The 16778-nt window shown below is 41.6% G+C and overlaps 1 protein-coding gene across 1 annotated transcript; it reads left to right on the top strand.

The window, feature by feature from the left end:
• The first annotated feature begins 302 nt into the window (after nucleotides 1–302).
• LOC308395078 (high affinity choline transporter 1-like) lies at nucleotides 303–15419 on the top strand. Its single transcript, XM_080879744.1, has 9 exons — nucleotides 303–1243; nucleotides 1734–1936; nucleotides 2070–2183; nucleotides 3302–3457; nucleotides 6940–7088; nucleotides 10449–10592; nucleotides 10775–10928; nucleotides 11058–11275; nucleotides 12449–15419. Exons 2-9 carry the CDS (start codon nucleotides 1753–1755, stop codon nucleotides 12989–12991), a joined length of 1662 nt encoding a protein of 553 aa, XP_080735870.1. The 5' UTR covers nucleotides 303–1243; nucleotides 1734–1752; the 3' UTR covers nucleotides 12992–15419.
• The last annotated feature ends 1359 nt before the right edge of the window (nucleotides 15420–16778 follow it).

Raw genomic sequence — 16778 nt, 5'->3', positions numbered from 1 at the left:
TATTTTTGTGCCACTATTCTGAGCGCACATAAAAAAAATATTTGCAGGTGCAAGTGTTGCATTTTGAGCAGAAATTTATATTGAGCGAAGAAAAGCTGAATTTGAGTGAACAAAATTCATTGCTGCGTGCAAAAAATGTATTTCAGTTTTTGCTATTATCCACACAGACACACACACACAATAGCAGCCCCTCTCGCTCAGTTTTTGTATTTGCGCTCTCAACATTCCTGCCCATGCGCGCTCAACTCTTTGTGTACACTTATCGAGAGTGAAAGTATATGTGTGTGAAAGAAGAATGTATGTGTGTGAGAGTGAAAGAATGAATTTTGGCTTGTACGGCCCCTCATAAGAACTCATAAGACATTTGTTTTGCCAGAAAGAGTTGTATTTCTAGCCTGGTGTTCCTCACACAGTACAGAGGCACCGACTCAGATTATTCAGGGTTGTGTTTGCAGCCCTCTGTTCTCTTTAAACCTTTACAGCTTTGCATAGAAAATATGAGCACTTTAATGTAGCAATGATGCAGTTTGAACCCAGCTATGTTTGCTATATATAGGCAATAACAGTGTGTACAAACGCGCACACTCGAACAACAGGAGGAATAAAACACATGGGCTGTGTCAGTGTGCTTTTGAGGCTTTAGTGGACTCTGGCAGCGAGCCAGTAGCCCGCACAGCCCGTCTCCACCTCGCTCATTCCTTCCATGCTTCCATGTAAACACATTTTCCTAAAAGAAATTATTTTTTCAGCTTTAACTCGCACCAAAATTCTTTTTTTTTCCTCTTACATATTCTCTCATGTGTGTATGTAGGCTTCTTTTTTTTTTAAACCAATTATTTATGAATGAAAAACTTTTAACCAATGAACTGGCTGTGTTTAAAATAAAGGAGTTGGTTTATAATAAGAAACATTACTGCTTTACTGTGATGTGTTCAATTATAAAACTTTAGCGCGTCTATGAGTGAGAGTCAGTTTTAAATTTTTTTCAAAGAAGGCTTCGGTGCAATGCCCTCTCACAGTAACTGCACACACACACACACACACACACACACACACACACACACACACACACACACACACACACACACACACACACACACACACACACACACACACACGTATTAATGTGGCTCTCAGATGTGTTCACTTCCCAATGTTTGGGGCTGAAATTCAGGCTACTCAACCACTGAAGACGGGGGACAACATCTGTCCACCATCTTCATCAGTGCTGCCGAGTGTTATGGTGAGACCCCTTTCACCTCTTTGACTCTTCATCCTTCATGCCCCTTGCCTCTTATTACCCCCCCCTTTTGCACCAAGACCCAGGCCCTCAGATGCTACTGCTCCTTTCTTATGTTTTTGGGGGTTTTTTAAACTCTAACCTTTTTTTGCTTTTTTAAAGAGGCATATAGTTTCTTTGCACTTTGCTCAGGTTTCATTAATACAAACATATCCTTCTGTTTTCTTTTCATTGTGCTTAATTTTTTCCTGCACATTATGAATGCACGTTTTTATCAGATTCTTCTCAGGTGACTTTTAAATGTATGCAAACGTGGCTCCTCCCCCATCTTCCTTGCGCTACAGTCCTGCAAATATTTATTTATACAAAAAAGAGAATTAGATGTGATTTATTTGTATTTTACAATTAAAAGACCTGCAAGCAGCATCTGCATGTTTCCTTTTGAAGCAGTTGGCGACTCAGTTTTTAACCAGCCTCTGATGTCTCTCTACAGGACACAAAAGTAGTTCAAGATGGCTCTCAATATACCAGGCCTGGTGGTGATGGCGCTGTTTTACCTGCTCATCTTGGGCACGGGCATCTGGGCATCCTTGCGTTCCAAAAAGGAGGAGAAAAAATGCACAGGAGACGGCATGGAGATAACTCTACTGGCTGGACGCAATATCAACTTACTAGTTGGTATCTTCACACTTACTGGTAAGGCAGTCAGATGGTGTGAATATATATACACTAATATATATACACTGAGTCTTTTGTATAGTGCACTAAATTTTGATCTTTGAAAGTGGTACATGAATAAGACAAGTGAGTTGTTTTTCTTCGTCCGCAGCTACATGGGTTGGTGGAGGCTTCATCCTGGGTATAGCTGAAGCAACATACAACCCAACACTAGGCGCAGTTTGGGCACTCATGCCTGTGCCCTATGTCCTGACCTTCTTCTTAGGTGAGTGGAACCCACTTATGAAACAAGAACAAAGAGAGCCACAGCAGGACGTGTGCAATGCAAGTACAAAGCACTCAAAGCACGCTCTGGGTCGATTAGAATAGAAGCGTGTCCGTTTGGTCATGCAGGTATTTTTTACATGATTTTAGTTCAGGCTTCATTTGATTGGATGCAACTGTGCAGGTCGGATTGGTGCTTGTTATCCTCACATTCCAGGGGTGGACTTTTAAATAGAAACAAAAAGTTGATGTCAGCTTTAATGAGCCTAACAACACAGCTTAGCCCCCTCCAGTGTTTGGAAGAAGAAAGTTCAACATTTGTATGCTTCATTTTACACCCAGGAGGAGCTAATGAAGGTCCTGTGGTACAATGACCTTTGGGTACGAGAGGTGCTATTGTTAGAGGAAGTCAGTCTAAACTGAAATCTATGAGAGAACTATGGAAATATGATAGAGATGTGAGCAGCTATAGGTTTAGTATTTTAACCATAATCACCTTAAGTTATCCACAGTGTGTAAAATGCATTAATAAAATGAGTCTCTGTCTGCAGCAGAAGTGTTACTGACCGCCGTCCGTGCAACTCCCTTTCCCGCAGACCCCGTTTGACTGCACCAATAAAAGTGTTGCTCGTGTTAAAAATAGTACTGTAGTAAATCAGTTTAGGATTTTAACTGGAGGCAACAGGTGCAAACAGATGAGTTTACCCCTAAGCTTGGGTTGCCTTCTTGTGAATTCACCAAATTGACAAACTCAGCAGGGCATCCGGCATCCATAAACATTTGTGACATGTTCAGTCATCGGCACTCGGGCACCTCTTTCACAATAGCCCACAGATCGTGAGAGTAATGTGAACTGGAGCCTCTTATCAGGAAATACAACATGCCTCATTGTTGGCCTTATGGCCCCATGGGTTTGTCTGAAGGTGTTTATTATGCTATCTGGAGGGAGAACTTGTTTTTTTCTATTGTTCAAAAGCGTTCATTCTTTCACTCGGCCACTAAATCGCTTCCTTTCTCTCTCGTTAATGAAAGATATATGTAAACGATGTATCCTAAACTTGACAACATTTTCAAGGAGGTAATCAGATGTGTTGCTAAATCCCTTTCCTCCTCCTGCAGGTGGCTTTTTCTTTGCCAAGCCAATGAGAGAGAACAAGTATGTGACAATGATGGATCCTTTCCAAAAGAAGTATGGGAATGTCCTTGCAAGTGCACTGATCTTTCCTGCACTGGTTGCAGACGTGCTGTGGGTGGCACGCACACTTGTCAGCCTGGGTAAGTTACTTCACACTTTATAAAAGGTCTGGCAACATAATGTGTACGCACATAATTGTGCAACCAATAGAGTATATGGTAAAAAAAGAAAAAACAGCAGGATACTGATAGTGGATGGTTTTTTGGCAAACAGCTTGAATGCTGTAAATAATTCAGAGGAAGGAAGCAGGTGAAGAAAACAATGCTATAAGAAAACTGCAAACAAAAGTTGTCAGTGAACAGCCAACTTTGTAAACAGTCGCTGGCTTGTAACTTCTTCACCAGCTGTTAACGTAGCTTAAAGAAGTTTAAAGAATGGGTGAAAAACACAAAAAACACACAAACAATAGAATTATAAGGTACACTACTTTGGGTAGAGTAATCTTATCACTTTGTCCTGCTCTTGGTTCGATTTTGAGGTTCGCAATTGTTTTAAAGTTAACAGAAGACGATACGTTAGCATCTCAAAAAAACAAGTTGATAAGCTTTGCATTTTTAAAACAACTATTCCTTTTTTAGAAGGACCAGCTATTTATACCCTGCAAGATCTGAACAGAGCATTTCTCAGTTTATTTATGCTACTTTAGCACCAGCATGCATGCTAGTTATCTAGTTAGCTATACAACTCAGTTTAAAGTCAGACTAACTCGTTTAGCTTGAATAATTAGCTACAACGGGTATCTGCTAGCAACATTTGTAAACATCCTGATTGCTGGCTGTAAATAAAGCCTTGTCTAAAATGAAGGATTAATAGCCTAAAAAATGTAAACACCAGTGTTGCTAATAGTCCGTGTCAAAAAGACGAAAAAAACGAAACGATGTAGAGCGAACCAAGTACGCTGCTCTCGTGCACGGCTGTGAGGTCATCCTATCGGCTCTGCAAAGACAAATGTTGTCCCTTATTATAGGCACAATGAGGATGAGTGACTAAAAATAATTGCAGCTCTGGGTTATTGTTGTTACATAGTGTTCACCTGACTTATTTGAAGATTAATGTGGATCTTTGTATTATCACTCATGTTTAGGTAACAATTCTATTTCTATCAGTCATATGATCTAAAATCTCACCACTCCTGCTGGTAGGGTCTCTTTGTTTGTTTGTTTGTTTTTAAAGAGTAAAAGTTCACATACAAGGTTTGATGATGGATTGAATTTACTTTGAAATGTTCGTAAAGTAATGGGAATGGTGTGACTTATTTAACCTGCTTGTTTGGTAACATTGTTAACACTGTTTTGATGGTGTCGTGTGTATGTGTGTGTGGTACGTGCTGAGATGGTGAACGCAAGTGTGTATGTGCATGGGTGTTTGCGAAGAGGCAAAAGTGTGTGCGTGTTTGCGTGCCTTTGTGTGTGTATAATGTTTTCCTTTGTGTTTTTTAATGTTGTTTTCTTTTCCAGTGTTATTTGAAAAGGGGGTTAGACATCGAGCAGCCTTTTGATTGTGAAAGGTGATCAATTATTCCAATCAGATTGCTGTTTCATTAGAGACATTTTCCAAAGTTTGTGCCAGTTGTTACTAACGGGTAAATGTTACATGCTGAATTAAAGTTTAATGCCTGTGTGTAGTTTAAAGATTTAAAGAGAAGCAGTGAAATCTAATGAGATTTGTTTGAGTCACTTTAAGCTGTGCCAGTGCTCCATAAAAGGACTGGTGGGGAGGCGGGAATGCTCCTGGGACTCTTTTTTTTTTTTCAAACCTACAAACTGATATAGAATCAGGGGACACCCCTCCTTAACATGTCAGTGTAACAACGTCCACCAGTGTTTTTTTGGAAATGTTATGCAAACCTCCCTGATGTGCACGCATCACATGCGCACACACAAACACCTGATATTGCTGAGGGCGATGTTGCTGAGTGACTGTATGTGTGTATGTATAGCATAAACCGAGCTGCTTTATGCTTGAGCGTGTGCCTCTTTGTGTGTGTGTGTGTGTGTGTGTGTGTGTGTGTGTGTGTGTGTGTGTGTGTGTGTGTGTGTGTGTGTGTGTGTGTGGGTGGGTGGGTACTTAACTAAAAAAAAATGCTTTCGATGTGCTGTCACTTAGCAGTGGAGTATCAATGGCACTGTCACGGTCCAATTTCTGCCAAGAAGAAATGTGGAACAGGACAGTTTGGAAGGGGGGGGTGCCTGTGTGTGTGTGTGCGTGTGTGCGTGTGTGCATGCACACATGTTTGAGGTTTGTAAGTGGGACAAGGATCTAATAACAACCTGGGGGGTGTTTGGGATGCTCTTTGCCCCTGTCCATCCCTGGTGCTGTTCATTAAGCCCCAGAGGCCCCTGGTTCTCATTCCACCTTTCCTATTCCTAAATTTAGCATTGAGGGGAAAGGCACAGTTCAGCACAGAACGCATAAGAGCTCTGATACTATATCTGGAAAACAGGCCATCCAGGAATTATTTACGATGCAGTGACTGTGCTGCATCATGTCCCACCCATCACAGAAGTGTCAGACAGTTTCAGAGTTAATGCTAAAACGTTAAATGAAGCCTAAGTGCAAAATAAAATGAACACCTGTATAACAAACCTTCCTTTGCAGGGCCACAAGATCTTAGATAGTTGACACCTAGTCCAGTCGTTTACATTTTCCAATAAGAACCTGATAAAGTCAGAGAAATGGATCATATTACAATAAAATACACAAACAGGGTTAAAGGTCAATCTAAAGCGTTCATGTCTCAGTTCATAATAATGCAAAGCTAGTGGGGAAGTTGAGACGGGGTGGTCAGGTAGCTGTAATGTGGGTGGGGTGAAAGGTCAGCGGGGTGGATGGTGCCGATCTGACACTTCTCTGTTTAAGGGCATTGTTGTGGTGTGGCTGCAGGCTGCGGCTGGGGGGACCCTGGCAATGTGGCAGAGGAGACGGTGAAGGTAGTGATGTTTTTGCTTGTCTTGTTTGAGTAACAAGATCTCTCTCTTTTTTTTTTTACTCACCTATTTAAATGTACTTGTTTCATTCCTTTTTTTTACACTTGTTTCACACTAGAACACACTTCTCCACACCTCTGTCTTTAATGTTTTTCTTTTAAATGAAACATCAATATTACAAAGGGTGCTAACTCGCCCAAACAAGAGGGTGAACCTGAACATAGTGGAGTCACAATCAATAGGCTGCTTTCTTTTGTGTTCCTCTATGGTTTTTGTTAGTTTTGTCATCATCACTTTTATGTTGTAGCGTTGCTTAACATAAGGTTTAAACCAAAGTCACCCATGCTTAAGCGTAACTGAGTTAAACGGCTACACATGTAATGTTGCTCTTATGAGTAATGTGTTAATACTGCATCTCTATATGTGAACAGTATAACCAGACAATGTTTCTCATTAGAACTTAAAATAAGAGTGGATGTGGTGTGTGAGAGAGCGTATTTAAAGAGAGACTGAGAACCTAAAACCATCTAATTAAACAACGAAAGTGAGAAGCTGCATGTAAACATAGATACACTCATCTGCACCCGAGTGTCCGTCAGTCCTCCGATGCTCATCGCTCTGCTCTGTTGTTCCAGGTGGAACCATGAGCGTGATCCTGGACCTGCCCTATGTCTACTCCATCATCATCTCCTCAGTGGTGGCCATAATCTACACACTGCTGGGGGGGCTCTACTCTGTGGCTTACACAGACGTCATCCAGCTGATCCTCATCTTCATCAGCTTGGTGCGTAACCGTCTACTGATATGGCAACGCAGGGGCTCCCGCTGAGAGACAAATATTATTTAAGCATGTATCCTATCAGGTTACTCGCTCTGCTGCATGAAAGAATATAGAAGGATAAGATTTCAATATAGAGTCAACAGGTAGCTTATTAACAATGCAAACTGGTGCTATTAAACCAGGCTCTGGTTTCAGTAGCTTATTTGAAATTTCCATCACTCAGTTTTCAAAATGGCTGCCATCCACATAAGCAAATAAGATTGTTGATGTTACAGCTGTCAACTGCTAAAAGGCTGCTATGTAGGCGCGTTCATGTACCACCGTTGGGAAGCCCCATGTTTGTCAAGGCTCTGTCTGCACGCTAAGACTCCACGTCACACCCCCAAAAGTTGTTATTCTCTACCTTTGCAATGGTAGATCTCCACATTTGTTCAACGGCAACTTAAGGACAACTGGCAGCCCTCGTGGCACCAGCATGCTAGTTGTTAGTCGAGCAATTCTACAGCTGGAAATGAGCAAAAAATGGACCTGAAACCTTTTCCCTAAATGCTGATTAAGCTTAAAAGTTTAGAAACTGATGAGTAGGCTTCCGTCACGAGTCATTTAATATCTGTTCTTTGATCTTAATATCACATAATCTTCTGCTGCCGGTGGTGTTTTCAGAGGTTACAGAATTTTCCATTCTACAAAGAACTTCGGGTCTTTCAATTCAATTCAATTCAATTTTATTTATATAGCGCCAAATCACAACAAAAGTCGCCTCAAGGCACTTCATAGATACAGAGAAAAACCCAACAATCATATGACCCCCTATGAGCAAGCACTTTGGCGACAGTGGGAAGGAAAAACTCCCTTTTAACAGGAAGAAACCTCCGGCAGAACCAGGCTCAGGGAGGGGCGGCCATCTGCTGCGACCGGTTGGGGTGAGAGAAGGAAGACAGGATAAAAGACATGCTGTGGAAGAGAGACAGAGGTTAATAACAGATATGATTCAATGCAGAGAGGTCTATTAATACATAGTGAGTGAGAAAGGTGACTGGAAAGGAAAAACTCAATGCATCATGGGAATCCCCCGGCAGCCTACGTCTATTGCAGCATAACTAAGGGAGGATTCAGGATCACCTGGTCCAGCCCTAACTATATGCTTTAGCAAAAAGGAAAGTTTTAAGCCTAATCTTGAAAGTAGAGATAGTGTCTGTCTCCCGAATCCAAACTGGAAGCTGGTTCCACAGAAGAGGGGCCTGAAAACTGAAGGCTCTGCCTCCCATTCTACTTTTAAATACTCTAGGAACAACAAGTAGGCCTGCAGAGCGAGAGCGAAGTGCTCTAATAGGGTGATATGGTACTACAAGGTCATTAAGATAAGATGGGGCCTGATTATTTAAGACCTTGTATGTGAGGAGCAGGATTTTGAATTCAATTCTGGATTTAACAGGAAGCCAATGAAGGGAAGCCAAAACAGGAGAAATCTGCTCTCTCTTTCTAGTCCCTGTCAGTACTCTTGCTGCAGCATTTTGGATTAGCTGAAGGCTTTTCAGTGAGTTTTTTGGACATCCTGATAATAATGAATTACAGTAGTCCAGCCTGGAAGTAATAAATGCATGAACTAGTTTTTCAGCGTCACTCTGAGACAGGATATTTCTAATTTTAGAGATGTTGCGCAAATGAAAGAAAGCAGTCTTACATATTTGTTTAATATGTGCGTTGAAGGACATGTCCTGGTCAAAAATGACTCCAAGGTTCCTCACAGTGTTACTGGAGGCCAAGGTAATGCCATCCAGAGTAAGAATCTGGTTAGATACCATATTTCTAAGATTTTCAGGGCCGAGTACAATAACCTCAGTTTTATCTGAATTAAGAAGCAGAAAGTTAGCGGCCATCCAGGTCTTTATGTCTTTAAGACATTCCTGCAGTTTAACTAATTGGTGTGTGTTATCTGGCTTCATCGACAGATAGAGCTGGGTGTCATCGGCATAGCAGTGAAAATGTATGCTATGTCTTCTAATGATACTGCCTAAGGGAAGCATGTATAATGTAAACAGAATTGGTCCTAGCACTGAACCCTGTGGAACTCCATAATTAACCTCAGTGTGTGAAGAGGACTCTCCATTTACATGCACAAATTGGAGTCTATTAGATAGATATGATACAAACCACTGCAGTGCAGTACCTGTAATACCTACAGCATGTTCTAATCCCTCTAATAGGATATTATGGTCGACAGTATCGAATGCTGCACTAAGGTCTAGCAGGACAAGCACAGAGATGAGTCCACTGTCAGAGGCCATAAGAAGATCATTTGTAACCTTCACTAAAGCTGTTTCTGTGCTGTGATGAGCTCTGAAACCTGACTGAAACTCTTCAAATAAACCATTCCTCTGCAGATGATCTGTTAGCTGTTTGACAACTACTCTTTCAAGGATTTTTGATATGAAAGGAAGGTTGGAGATTGGCCTATAATTAGCTAAGACTGCTGGGTCTAGAGATGGCTTTTTGAGTAAAGGTTTAACTACAGCCAGCTTGAAGGCCTGTGGTACATAGCCGATTATTAGAGATAGGTTGATCATATTTAAGATCGAAGAATTAATTAATGGCAGGACTTCTTTGAGCAGTTTTGTAGGAATGGGGTCTAAAAGACACGTTGAAGGTTTGGAGGAAGTAATTATTGAAGTTAACTCAGAAAGATCAATTGGAGAAAAAGAGTCTAACTTAACATCAATGGTACTAACAGTAGCTGTAGATGATATTACATCTGTGGGATGGTTACTGGTAATTTTTTCTCTAATGATAAAAATTTTATTTGTGAAGAAGTTCATGAAGTCATTACTAGTTAACGTTAAAGGGATGGTTGGCTCAAAAGAGCTTTGACTTTTTGTCAGCCTGGCTACAGTGCTGAAGAGAAACCTGGGGTTGTTCTTATTTTCTTCAATCAGTGATGAATAATAAGATGTTCTGGCTTTCTTATAAAGCAGCAAACTTTTTCTCCAGGCTAAATGATGATCCTCTAAATTTGTGACACGCCATTTCCTCTCCAGATTACGAGTCATCTGCTTTAGGGTACGTGTTTGAGAATTATACCACGGAGTCAAATACTTCTGATTAGAGACCTTAGTTTTCACAGGAGCTACAGTATCCAGGGTCTGTGTTGACTTAGACGTTAAACCATTTAAGTCTGCAGACAGAGAAGATTTTATGTGATTAAGAATGTCCAGAACAGCAAATGAATTGACTGTTTTTAGTTGACTGTATTTCACTCAGAATAAAAACAGTCAATAAAAAGTGTTGACGTCCTCAGTGTCTGATGAAAAATATCCCCTGCTGAGCTAATAATCAGATCATCTGTGTTCTTGCTTGTGTAAACAGTGGGTGTGCGTCCCTTTCATGATGACCAACCCTCACTCTGTGGACATCTCGCTGACTGCATACAACGCAACTTTCCAGGCTCCTTGGGTCGGCACCGTGGAGCTCGATGAGGCTGGCAAGTGGTTCGATGACTTCATGCTGCTGGTGAGTGTGAATGCCACACGTGGAAATGGTACTCAACATTGTTTTTCAGCGAAGCAAACGAGTTAAGTTAAACTTGGCCAAGAATAACAGCAGTGGCTTCACTGCAGGATTGATCTTGTCCTGTTTCACACTCCAAGCCGATTCCTGTCATCGTGTCTGAACTGTGTGTGTGTTTGTGCCAGGCTCTGGGCGGTTTGGCCTACCAGGCGTTCTACCAAAGGATCCTGTCCTCCTCATCTTACACCCAGGCTCAAGTGACCTGCTTCGCCTCTTCGGCCTGCTGCCTGGTGCTCGGTATCCCCTCAGTCCTGATCGGGGCCGTGGCTGCATCTACAGGTAAAGCCTCTAAACTTGCACCTGTGGAAAATTCCTTCATCAGCTTTTCGCCTTAGCACATATTTCTTACTGATATGATTGTGTCCATCCCCTTAATGTGGAAATTTGATCTCGCCTGCTTCCTGCTAGATTGGAACTCAACCTCTTATGGATTGCCCACCCCGTACGAGCGCGACCAGGCAGGATCCATCCTCCCCATCGCTCTGCAGTACCTCACACCCCCCTACGTCTCTGTCATTGGCATTGGGGCTGTAGCTGCCGCTGTCATGTCCTCCATGGACTCGGCCCTGCTATCCTCTGCCTCGTTGTTCTCCTCAAATATCTACAAGAACATCATCAGGAAGCAGGTGAGTGTTTTTAGCAGCACTAATCGGATTGTAAAAGCAGCAGTGTGTTCTGCTCTGTTGCATTGAGGCAGCATTATAATGTCTGTGCATCCTTTTCTTTTAACTACCTATCTTAACTCCAGGTCATTGCAAATGGAGCCATCGTAGCATCATATCAACCGTGGACGGTTTACCAAACAAGCATGTGGTTTTGTACTATGCAGGAAACCTCACCCTTGCACAGAGGTGGTGGGGATATTTAAACTTAGAACCTTCTTACTGTGAGACGACACCACAGCACCAGTTTGCAGTGTCCTATTACTACTTGATCCTGGTCTGAAGGTCCATTGTGCTGCCACCTTCAGGTGTAATGCAATGCCATTTTTGTTTATGTGAAGGAAAAGTTCCATTAGGGATCAAATATGATCTTCCAGAAAAGGCGTGTCAGCGTCTGCTGCTCAAGAACACTTTGTTCCTAAATGAATCATCCCAGTGGTATGGACAACTGCGGTAATGCTGATGAATCATCCAATAAGGAGGCTTCGTTAATTCAACTGACAATGCCATCTTGTTAGTCATAGATCAGCAGCTGTAGTGCTCACCATCTTTTGGTTTTGCTGAATTTGCCGACTTTAATTCAGCAAACTGTCGTCATTTATGCTTCTCAGATGTTAAAAACATCCCCCCATTTTGAACTGTCATCACCATAACGGTCAGCGTAGATAAAACACTGTTACTGGTTGACGTAAAACATTGTTTTTCATGTGCCAGTGGCAATTTCACTTCATAAGAGATTTAATTTTCTGGCATACTGTGGAGATACAAATGATGATTCACCAGGATTAATCATCAATTTCCTTTTAAAAGACATGAAACACAATGTGCAGCCATTTATGCAGGATATCTGTGCTTAAGCTGTAATAATCATTTCATTTACATTAACATTTAAAGAAACAGACAGCATGAAAAAAAGTTCTTAACTGTGCAGAAAGAATTATTTGAAAGCAACGACCTGTTTCATTATTTCAACTACACCCAGTGTTTCCTACAGTGAGACTGTTCACTGCTGGCGTCTCGCACAGTGGCTTAGATATACAGCATCTCTTCACCTTGGAGGGCTCAACAAGCTGCATGTTTATGTAATGTATTATTTAACTCTGTTTGTCTGTCTTGTCATTTCCTCTGCTCCTTCAGGCTTCAGACTGTGAGATGCAGTGGGTCATCCGTATCTCCGTGGTGGTCGTGGGTCTGGCTGGCACCGGCCTCACCTTCCTGGACAGTAGCGTCCTGGTGTTCTGGCTTGTCGGCGTGGACATGTCCTACACCATAATGTTCCCTCAGCTGGTCTGCATCCTCTTCTTCAAGGTCTCCAACGGTTACGGCGCCATCGTGGGCTACATAATGGGGCTCGTCATGAGGATCCTGAGCGGCGAGCCCCTCATTGGCCTCCCACCAGCCATCCAGTTCCCCGGCTGCCGGCTGGACAAGGAGGGAAAGCTAACCCAGTACTTTCCCTTCCGTACCGCCATCATGCTCATCTCTCTAATGTCTATTCTCCTTGTTTCATTGTTGGCGTCCATCATTTTCAACAAGGGCCTGCTGCCGGAGAAGTGGGATGTGTTTAATGTCAAACGCAGGCAGAGAGCAACATCCAAGGTCGCACACGTTAAGAGGACCAACTCAGAAAAGGAAGAGGCTGCCGTGGCCAAGCAGCTGCTGGACACCACCAGCTGCTGAGAAGTCTCACAATAAGGGGGAGAAAGGGTGGGCGCCGGCTGGAGGCATGTTTGTCTGCCGGCTGGGCACGATTTCACAGAGGGGGAACAGCAGCAAAGGCTGGATGCTTTTTACAGTTTGTACAGCACTGCTGACACAACAGCAGCAGATATGAGCTGAGCTCTCTGGTACCCGACCTATGAGCTGTTGTCTTCTAAAGAAAATACAGTAAAAAAAAAAATAGGCTCCCTGGCTAAAAGCCATAAGCCTGTGTCGTATAAATAGCCACAATAATAACATTCACACAGACCCAGAATAAAATGTTGCAGTTTGTGCTGCATTCTATTTAAATCATTAGTCATTACTTAAAATGGAAACAAATTACATACAGTTCATTAAAACCATTTCATTTTTTCTTTTTTGCTACAAGCTTACAGTAGTTCACTTTCACAAGCACACTTTGACAGGTTGAGCTGCTGCCCAGACCTGAATTTTCCTTTCCTAATGACCACCAGCACTGTGGTAAAAAGACACTTGCACAAAAAAGAGACTTTGCACAAAAGGAATAATCAGTCCTCCAGGACGTTGACGATTATAACAACACACAAATAGTATGTTGTTATTTATTAACATTTCACATAGTCATATGATCTGCATCGCAGCGCTGTGCAGCGGGTGCCGCTACCTTTCCTCTGATTGTCAGCAGGACGCGGCTCTTTCACATAGAACAAAGAAGTGTCACCCTGAGAACAAAGAACGAGTGAACGTTTTGCACGGCTTCATATGAGAAAGATGTTTAGACAGTTCATTTCATCATCATCTCCTTCCTTTATTCACTAAGGCTGCCTCAAGTCCAATAATGCAGCAACAGCAACTCTCCTCATCTTGCTAGTTAGGTTAATTTTAAGTCAGCTGATAAGCTCGGCTGCAGTGCAATGCTGGAGGTGCTGAGAAATAATAAAACTCATGAAATGGCAACAGAAACACTGATGGAAGTGACACCAGCACTATCTCGTGCTTTTTAAACGTCCCATTTTTTCCTCCCCCCTCCTTGTCTGCTGAATGATGAGTTTTGCTGTAAAGAAAATCAGGGGGAGATGAAACTGTACACCCGCTTCGCTCAAATGCATTTCACAAAATAACTGAGTGTAGCAGTTTATTCCACGACTGCGCAGAGAAGTCGCCAAACATCTCCCTCGTTTTCCTCCTCGCTCATTCCTCTTTCTCACGTTTTTATTTTTTCTCCAAGAGTACGGGAGAAGTGCCTTTCTCTTTTTTTGTTTTTAACGTACTGTCGTTTTTTTGTAACTGTATGCAAAGCTGTAGTTTAGCGTGGGATCATTTTTTCTCTGAGGCAGTGCAAATGTTTGCAGCTAAGATTCAGAGAATTGAAAGTTTTACAGCAGTGCAAATTCTACTCCCTTTTATTGATGATTTGATTTTTAAGACTGTGTAATGTTTTTTGTTGTGTGTTTTATGTGCACTAGATGCCTGGTAGTAGCAGGAAGCCTTCCTCTGCCATGCTGTTGCCTTTAATGTCACTGGAAACCTGTTTTACTAAATTGTTGATTGTGTAATTCACAGACTAAAACTTTCATATACGCTAGTCACTGCTCTTATAGCTCATAGTGGTATTGTTGTTTTTCAAGTATACAAAACGTTACATTTTTTGGCTTCTATCCAACAGTGTGAATGTGAACGAGCCGTCAGAAAGAAGAAAAAAAGCAAAGACAGATAAGGACATGCAGGATATGATGCATGTGTCTTTTTATACGTGCGATTGTGATTCCTACTTGTATTATTACTCTTGTGCTGTAAATTCTGATCATAATTTGTATTTCTACACTTTCTATTTTTTATCAGTTGTTCGCTTAGGTGCAGAGTAGAAAACTTTATCTCAAGTTAGCAAAATAATATATAAATTCACCTTTGATTTTGCAGAACATGAATATAAATATAGAATTTCAACAGGTGTTGATGAACTTTCGAGAGCAGTGATTGTGAACACGTGTGGAGAAACTGTACGTGCCTACATGAGCACTCCTGTCCCGACAGCCTCAGATTACGTCCACATGACGTGATCTGAAAGGAAACTCAGCAGCCGTCCTCGGGAGGCTGTCTCCGGTCCAGTGAAGGGTGGCACAGTCTTACAAAAAGAACGTTTTAAAAATGCTGCGTACGTTTGTCGTGGCTTTCATTTCAGTTGCGTGTTGGTCAAACAGCTCTAAAAGTGCTGGACAGTGGTGTTTGTATTACAGTGTGAGTTCTATATTGTATTTTGTCCCCTAAACATGTATTTGGTTTTATACTATCATGCATGTCATTTACTGAGTTGTTTGTATACTGAACTTTTGTGAAGACTGTTCTCTTCTTGCCATTTGGCAAGGTCCTACTTTGTCATCAGTTAATGTAAATCCCCATGGGCTGATGTTCTGTCAGAATAAAGGATGAAACCAAATTACTGTCTGAATTGTCTTTGTGCCAGAAGCAACACACACACACACACATATGCCGCTCTCCAACACATGTCCTGAACGGTTAAGCCCTCCCAGCAAGTAAATATCACTTAGATTTTGCAAACATTTAGACAACTGCACTATTTAATGATGTGAAAGCACACAGGCGGTAAAATCAGAATACAACAGGTCCACAGTTAAAAAAAAACATGAGTGCATGTGTGTAGATGTTCACTGTGACTCTTAATAAGAGTTTGTATACCATGAATTCTGTCCAACCATTCAGAGCCATTACTCTGAATGTCTTCCCTGAACTGCTCGCACAGTTACAACCCAAACATGCTATGTTATCTCACAATTTCAGAAGTTGTGCCTCAATATTAGAAAATGAACAGCTCTTATATTTTTCAGTTGTTTTGTCAAAGAATTTCTGTCTCTGAGACTTAGATTGAATTTGACTCCAGTCCTCTTTTCATACTTGACAATATAATCTGGATTGTTTGGAATGGGGGACTCAGTTTTGTAGATTTCAGTTGCTTTTTAAAAAAAAAAAATTATAACGGATTTAAATTTCCCTGTTCTTATGCTTTATTTCATAATTGTTTTATGAACATAATAATATGGCTGAAACTGTGCCTTGTGGTGATCAAAGCAGCCTTGTTTCAGCAGCAGTGTCTAACATGCCATGTGTGATGCTATCGTGTAAATATGGACCAAAACCAGCAACTTGCTGAATCTCTGCCATGAAGATTTAAAGCAGTTCTGAAGGTGAAAAGGGATTCAACCCATTAGCAACGTGTACTTAATACAGTGGCTAGTGAGTGTATATTAAATGACATCTGTTCCATTTATGTTGCAGTTTAAGTCAATGGTGTCTTCTATCCTTTCTCTTATTTCCCAGACAGTTATTTATTTTCCTCATTCTTCATTCATGCACTCTTTTATCCACTCGTGCATTTTTACTGGATGCTGAACTTCCTGTCAGACAGACTGCAGTCAGCCAGAGTTAGAAACCAGACATCAAGAACCAGAACTGTCTGGCCTCTTCTGACTGTCTGACCTCCCAGACCAACACCAGCATTATAAAGTTTGCAGAGGATACTACAGAGATTGGGCTGATCACTGACAAACAGATGACACACAGAAGAGAACTGGCAGGACTGTGGCCTGGTTTCATGAAAATAATCTTTTCATAAATGTAGATAAGACCAAGAGATGATTATAATCCAAGAAAGAATCAACACCCAGCAGCTTCTATATGCATCAGTGAAGAAGAAATCACAGCAAAGACTTTATTTTTCTTTGTATTATTGTAGGATCTTTACCTTACAACATAAAGCATCCCGAGGCAG

The sequence above is a fragment of the Rhamphochromis sp. 'chilingali' genome (genome assembly GCF_963969265.1).
Source record: "Rhamphochromis sp. 'chilingali' genome assembly, chromosome: 4".
NCBI lineage: Eukaryota > Metazoa > Chordata > Actinopteri > Cichliformes > Cichlidae > Rhamphochromis > Rhamphochromis sp. 'chilingali'.
Note: the sequence above shows the minus strand (reverse complement) of the source record. Positions and strands in the feature narration are given on the sequence as shown.

Bases quoted from the DNA above. Each gene is read 5' to 3' on its own strand.
- LOC308395078 (XM_080879744.1), top strand. From the start codon at position 1,753: ATGGCTCTCAATATACCAGGCCTGGTGGTGATGGCGCTGTTTTACCTG. The intron at 7,089-10,448 runs GTGCGTAACCGT...TTGTGTAAACAG, and splicing joins TCCTCATCTTCATCAGCTTG to TGGGTGTGCGTCCCTTTCAT. The intron at 10,929-11,057 runs GTAAAGCCTCTA...GCTTCCTGCTAG, and splicing joins GGCCGTGGCTGCATCTACAG to ATTGGAACTCAACCTCTTAT.